Below are 7,500 nucleotides of genomic sequence, written 5' to 3'. Positions count from 1 at the left end.
TTGTGTGCATGTGCGCCTAAATACTTTCTAAGAAGGTTTGCATGCATGAAAAAGTGGATACAAAGGAAGATTATGGATGTGCTATACACACTCCTCTCCCATCCCTTCTTTTCTTTACTTCCCCTCTTTTCTCCCCTTTTCTCTACTTCTGTGCTCAAGGCCTGGAGGCCACATCGTGGCAATTAGAGCTCATCACATCATCAGGTGGACTGTAACTGCTTGTTACCCAACGGGAAAACATGACGCATCCAATGGCGATAAACAGATAATAAGCTTTCCTTGAAATTCCTTGAGTGGAATTGCACCCCCTAGGAACTGTTTACCGTTTACGAGACACAAGCAAACATAGGTTCGCACATAAATGCACACCCAGCGCACTGCATCTGTTGACTTTTAAACGCACCAGGTTTCCCAGAAGCTCCGTGTGACTCAGGAGATCGTACATGTCGACTCCCTGCTGTTGCCTCATTATTGTTAGCATTCACGTTTGCTAAGTCACTGATGTGGTCTGACCAGACCTTAATGGCCCACGTACCTTCATCAGCCTTGGGTCATATACAGAGCCAGGGCAACGCGGGAAATAGGGGTGTATGTGCATAGGTATGTGTCTGTGTGTGTGTGCTGGGAATCGTGTCTCTTTGACCAGAAGATGTCAGGCAGAAAAGTCCGCCCATGACTCATCAATGATACCAACCTTCGTCGGAGACTTAAGTGCATCTAATAGCTCTGATTGCAACATTCTTGTTAAGAGAATAGCTATTCCCACATGCCTGGATTTGGAATCACAGCTCTTGGTTGACTGCTTTAGCTTATGTTGACTGAATGCAGTAAGTGTGGTTTGAGGCAAGGAGGACCATTCTGTTAACTATGAGGAATCATTATTAACTATCTGTTCCTGGTTTTGAAGTTCAAATGTCTACCAATAAAACTGTTTAAATGCAGGCAAGGCTTTAGAACCTGCAGCAGGTTTGAATTTGTAGCTCTGCTTTGATTCACAAAGCCAGAGTCTGTCCTAAATGGCGACCGCAAAGCCAGGCTCCATTTGATTCATGTGCAGGCCAGTCAACCTTTTAGACCTTTTTAGAGTGCTGTAAATTTGATTCATCGTTTATGTGCATGCATAAATAGCTTGCGGTCACATGTGGTGGATGTACCTGCTGTTTGAGCTGGTGCATGAGCCTGTCTTTCTCCCTCTTCAGAGCCATCACTTCCTCTTGGGCTTTCTTCCGTTTGGAGGAGGATAATTCCAGCAGGGCAATGTTAGCATCCTTCTCACTGATGGCTGCCAGCAAAGTCTGCTGCCTGACGGGGTGGAAGTAGGAAAAGGTAAGGAGGGATGTTATTATTAAGGGGCAAAATATTAAAAGCAAGTCATATTATTCTCTTATTGAGTGTAAATGAAAAGTAAGAATGCAGAAATATGTATTTTATAATTAAAAAATAAACAGGTGGGCAGTACAGAGACCCAGATTCACAGCAGCGACTTCTGCAGCTGTAACGCCCTTTGACGTACGCAGATGAGCAAACACACACTCATTCCAGAACTCCCTAAACTCAGACAGAAAACCCTAGGAAAAGAAGCCTACATCTTTGAAGTGGTTTCCTAAATGCTGCATTAGTGGTACCTCACTGTGACTCATGGGCATGCAATAGTGTAATTTCGCCTAATAGAGTCGGCTGGTGAGGATATGACATCTTTCCTCTGCCACCACTGGTTACCACAGTATGTGTGTGCGTGCGTGTGGGGGCGGTGGGAGGGTGACAACAAATGACTGTCCACAGGTGCAGAGGAGACATACCACCCACGTGTCATCATACACACAACCAGACGCACACATTCACTCCCACGGGACCCCAGAGAATGCCTTGCGTAACCCGTCTTCTGAGCAGATTAGTGATGATTAGCCTCGTCATCAAACAGGATGTGATAAATCCAGCGTAGTGACAAACACGCATGTTACCCGCCCACACTTGTAAACACAGAAGCACAAACATATTCTCGTAGATATCCAGGCACACACACACCTCCTCTACTTGGTCCGTTTCCCCCATTGCACACTGTAAAAAAATATGATTAAGAGGAGCTAGACTGTGTTCCTGTAATAGACTGTAGCTTATTTGTTGTTTATAATGACGCTTACGCTCAACAAAGTTGATCTGAATGACCATCAAAAGAGAAAAGTTCTAACTAACTAGGATCTGAAGGTACTTTAGGTTGGATAAACATCACATGGCTGAACTCCAGACTCTTAAATCGCATTTTATATTAGATGGGCATCAAACCATCATAGTACTTCAAGTGTGGGTGTGTGTGAGGTGAGGGCTAGAGGAAAAGGAGGAGGGAGGGTGTGTTCCAAACACACTTTGGACTCAATTAAAAATTGCCCTGCATTGGAGTGTTTTTATTCCATGATTTAAGTCCCTGCAGAAATAACTCAATTGCGAAAATAAACATACTGAACTCAGAGTAAAGTCTTGCTGGTCTGGGACTGCACATTTGGTGTTTTTAGTACAATTATCTGCACGGCGCATCTGGATTCTCCCATTCAAGGGCCTTTAATAGGCCCCTCTGTGTTAGTGTGAGCTCAAGTGTGTGCTCCCATGTTGTGCGTGTATTTGTGTGCGCATGCATGTGTGTCCTGACATGGATCGAAGCGGCTAATCACACCATTCATCATAGGGAAGGATCACCGTGACACTTTTCGTCTCCCCACACCTCCACTGTTATTCCTTTTAATGCTCACTGTAAAGGGAGCACACACGCACACACACAGAGACCTACACTGGACCACTTGTACCAGAACAAGTGCTTTGGACTGCAGGATTATTCTGCTTGACCTGGCCATTCACAAAGTAAAATTGTTGAAAGAATTCTTAAAGTTTTATAAGAAAAAAATCCCCAGGAAAAATAAATCCACAGATCAAACAACAGTGTGATAAATTTTTAAATCCTTCCTCACGCGATTTTTACATTCATGGCCTAATAAACCTAATAATTAAAAGGCATCTCAATTCCTTCACTTTGCTTCTGGCCGTGTTAAGCAGAGGGAAAAGGTAATGCACGGAGTCATATATGGGCAAGGAATGTGTCGCTGTTCATAAACTATGTGTCGGATTAACAGCCCAAACCTACTTGCAGGTTTGCAATCGCTGCACCACACTGCCAGACATGGAAACCCAGAAACATTGCAAAATGTCCCTGTAGTCTCATAACTACTCCTTTCCTTATTGGATTCAGGATTACAAGCATGAGCTTGAGAATGTTGTTTAATAACACAGAGAATAATTGACCTATTCTTTCTATTTCACAGAACTTTTCCATTTAGAATGAGACTGCATTTTTAGCATACTACTCGAGGGTTAGGGTCACTGACCCTCACCCCAGTTAAAGAGGCGGTTTATCTTATCTGTGTGTGCATCTCAAAAAGCCAAACAGAGATCCATCTCTTTGTGACCACCACTGAGCCACTTCATCAAGAACGGTTACTCTCCCATTCATCAAGTCGCCTCTCCTGAGTCGACGAACGAAAGACATGGTTTTGGTGTTGTGGCACTTTGTTTGTTCCAGCTTTAAAATAAGGCACATGTGGATGTGTGAAACTGTGAAACTTAAAATGAGGAACTACTGAATGTTTTTTCATCAAGTATTCATCCCACATCATTTACATAAATAAAAGTACAAATGGAGAAACGTAAATATTGGCATTGTTGAAATGACATGTTGATAAGAGGGATGGAGACTACCAAAATAATAATAATACGTTGATGAGATCAGACTGTAAGACCTGATGAGCATATGTATATATTTTGTGGACATATGTATTGTGCAGCTATTGATATCAGTGGTATGTATTGTTTAATGTGGGTTTTTTTGTTGCATCAATTAAACATGAGTAAATATCCATTAATACAATATGTAACTGAATTAAAGACCATTTTACATGTATATGTATGTAAATGAGCTTTCAATGTATTTTCCATGCATTAACAAACATTAATAACGCAGGAGTTATCGCTTCAACATATACAGAGAGACAGATACCACCCATAACAATACGCCTGCCCACCACCGCACAGCGCAGGTGTAATAAGTCAAAAGACCTACTGTTTCTGACAGGAAGGGCTCACACATAATGTGCGGTTATGAAGGGAAAGCCATGCATTGTATGTGCTGCTCTCTGTGTGGCCCAAAATTTGCGGGCAGGGCTAAAATTGCTGACTCAACTGAAAACTTTAAAACATAAAAAGATCGTAAAGCCTGAAGCATATGCAGGGACAGATGCATTGAAGGAATTGCTTTTCCGTGTATCTTTTATTTTTGTATTTTAAAAAATTCAATTTATGTTTTTACATTGATGTGTGCAAAAAAAGTATTATTTAATCATAAACACTTTATTTTATATATATATATATATATATATATATATATATATATATATATATATATATATATATATATATATCTTTTTTATATATACAGTATTTTTTAATTTTTTTTTAATTTTATTCACCTGTCAACCCAAGTAAAAGTATTACCTAACTAGTTAGAGTGCTGCATGAAAAATCCAGTTTAAGAACAAAAGTTTTAGTGGTAAAATGTGGGTGAAAGTAAATAAAAGTACAGCTTTTATACATCTGATTGATATATTATTACATATGGCATCATTCAATTACATTTGATCATTTAATGACATCAGAAGACAAAAAGGTTGGAAACCACTGGTTTTATCTGTAACAATGCGTTGTATTTTAAATGTTTTTATATCTTCCATTTTGTAAAATCTTGGGAGTAACTAATAAAAAAAGGTGAATCTTAAAAGGTATTACAGCACTGCCAAAAGGTGAGCTGAAATGTTTCGGCCAGTGCAACCAATGCAAAAAGTAAGCACCTAACCTGCGTTCCTGGGTTCAGGTACCCAGTTCCTATAGCTGCAAATTATTAATTGACCATTGGACGTTCTGACCGTGATTGGATGAAACCTTTAAACTAAAGTGACCGCTGTGCTCCAGTGTGAGCCAAATCACTTCCAGTCTCTAAATTAAGGCAGCCTCCTGTGGCTGCTCTGTGAGTAGTACTGCAGGATCCTGCTGAATGATGACTTCCTAAAACAATAAAAAGGGGCATTATTATGATTAGCCAGCCTGTAAACTTTGTCTCCCACATCCTCAATCAGTGATTCTGTGTACATGGTGTGTGTGTGTGTGTGTGTGTGTGTGTGTGTGTGTGTGTGTGTGTGTCTACATGTGTGTGCTGATTAATACTACTAACAGTCTTTGAACCTGAATCACACTGGAGTATTTAATCAGATCTAATGTGAGTGGCCATTTGGCATCCACTGTAGTACACACTTGCAATGCACATAAATCTAATAGACAGGATTCATCTATCTGGACACACACACACACACACACACACACACACACACACACACACACACACACACACACACACACACACACACACACACACACACACACACACACACACACACACACACACACACACACACACACACACACAAAGACAAATGCTTGTACTGTATCTGCTGGCTGATCTTGGATGGGTGAAGCCTCTCTTTTTCCTCCCTTCTTGTCTAGCTCCCTGCTTAACTTAGACTTGGCGTATCCTGGACAAACAAAGGATTATCTTCATTTCCTGTCCGATTGGAAGGGCAACAATGAAATGCTCTTTCATGACAGACTTGTGATTAGTCTTCATAAAAGTCAGACCCCATGCACTGGAAGTCAAAATGGACTCCAATAAAAGGCCAAATAAATCTCACTGCTCGATCTCCCAAAAAACACATTATTTTCTGTCTTTCTTATGACATAACAATAGTTCAGCTGATAAGATAAACAGCTGCGTATTCATATATATCTCACATGTCTCATATTTAATCTCACGATTGCGAGAGAGCACGCAAGGCCCTGTAGAATTACATATACACTGGACTGATATCTTATTTATAAAGGGTGAAATTCTCTGCTGGACTACAACATGTGATTCCAATTGAACTTCATGGTCCCTGGGACACATTGAGACATTCAGAACTACAGAGGTGGGAGATGGATGGTTAAAGTACATGACCATGCGATGAGAGGTGAGAGGGAAAATGGGGGAAGAAAATAATGGAATGCAAGGAGTGAAAGAAGAGAGGGGTAAGTAGATGTGAGGCAGGAGGAGATCATTCAGGACTAAGGGAAGAAAAATGAGGAGAGAATACTTGGATGAAGACATCTTTGAGGTAGGGCCGCTGTCGAAAGGACTGTGATGTCACAGGGCAGATGGGCGACTGGCAGGCCAGACAGATTTCTGAGATGTTTCTGGGTGACGAGGGGTCAAGACGGGGTCAAGAGTGAACATAAACACACACACATGCCGTACCTTCGCTCAAAACAAATTCAGGCGACGAAGATGTGAAGTGATGTATCTGGGGCTGTGAAAGGGAAAACCTAGCAGAGCCGACAGGTCCAGCATAAAAACAATCATAAAAGGGATGAGATGAAGGCAATAGAATAGCGGAAGTATGTGCTTGACAAGAGTGACTGCTACCTGTATGAGAGAGAGAAGAGGGAGGAAAAGGAGAGGAGGAAGAGAAGAAAGGAGGAAAGGTAAAAGATTTAAGAGTCCCAGCCGACCCTAAATCAGCTCACTGTACTCCATGTTGTTATTCCTAGGCGTCACGGCTGAGGAATACGTGTTTATAATTTGTGTTATGACTTACTTGAAATTATGAGTGTGGAGAGTCGGTGGGACAGAAACAGATGCGTCCGTGTGATGCCCGGGGGAGCCATCAATACTGTCTGCCCCTAAGTGCAGTGTGTGCATGTGTGCAGGCGTTCGCCTGTCCGTGCGCCCATTTGTGCTTTCATGTCCTTGTGGGCATGTGTGATGTATTTTGTTAGCAAGAACATGGGGAGCCCACTTATATCTGTTCCCAGAACATCCATTATGGGTCCTTCTAGTTTGTGATCATGGATTTCCACCACTTAACTGTCCAGCTCTGCAGAGACATTCCACGGGCATTTTTATGGCCGCTCCTTGATTGTAAGTGTGTGAAGGTGCGGCGCAAAGTCGGGGGCCCCTGGCTGGGCAGCTCGAGAGGCCTGCGGTGAGAGCAAGCAGAGGACATGAGAATGGGGCATGGTTGAGTGACACTATTATTTATGGCCTTGGAAGACTGTGTTATTTACAACTGAGGAGGTAGGGAAAATGTCTATTTCCAACGTAAAACACATGCTCCGGCTTCAGTCGGTAAGCTTAGTGCAAAGCGGGTTGAGATGGTAAATCTGTTTTTTAACTCAAAATGTGGGTTAAATGCATTTTTTATGAGGTCCAAGTTCTGGCTACCTTAGGTTGGATTAGCTCCGTGCTAACCTGCAACAGCTAACCTGCAGCCACATGCCAGATCTCCCCTATTACCCGCTTCCTTCTGCTTGCTTCCCTGGCTTAAAGCCTTTATCTATCTTAACCTGTAAAATAGGATTTATCCATGCCCG

The 7,500-nt window shown here is 42.0% G+C and overlaps 1 protein-coding gene and 1 long non-coding RNA gene across 3 annotated transcripts in view; one reads left to right on the top strand and one right to left on the bottom strand.

Moving 5' to 3' along the window:
* LOC118317077 overlaps positions 1–3,645 on the top strand; it is a 26,867-nt gene extending 23,222 nt beyond the window's left edge. For both annotated transcript variants that reach the window (XR_004795326.2, XR_004795327.2), the window contains exons 2-3: positions 1,200–1,326; positions 3,312–3,645. This is a non-coding gene — a long non-coding RNA (uncharacterized LOC118317077). The remainder of the gene's footprint in view (positions 1–1,199; positions 1,327–3,311) is intronic.
* LOC118317076 (ERC protein 2-like) overlaps positions 1–7,500 on the bottom strand; it is a 140,329-nt gene that overhangs the window by 41,608 nt on the left and 91,221 nt on the right. Inside the window, exon 17 of the mRNA XM_047331126.1 lies at positions 1,155–1,302. Within this exon, the coding sequence (XP_047187082.1) occupies positions 1,155–1,302 (148 nt within the window). The remainder of the gene's footprint in view (positions 1–1,154; positions 1,303–7,500) is intronic.

The sequence above is a fragment of the Scophthalmus maximus genome, chromosome 3 (genome assembly GCF_022379125.1).
Source record: "Scophthalmus maximus strain ysfricsl-2021 chromosome 3, ASM2237912v1, whole genome shotgun sequence".
Classification (NCBI taxonomy): Eukaryota; Metazoa; Chordata; class Actinopteri; order Pleuronectiformes; family Scophthalmidae; genus Scophthalmus; species Scophthalmus maximus.
The sequence above is the reverse complement of the archived record's forward strand: the minus strand, read 5'-3'. Positions and strand labels throughout refer to the sequence as shown.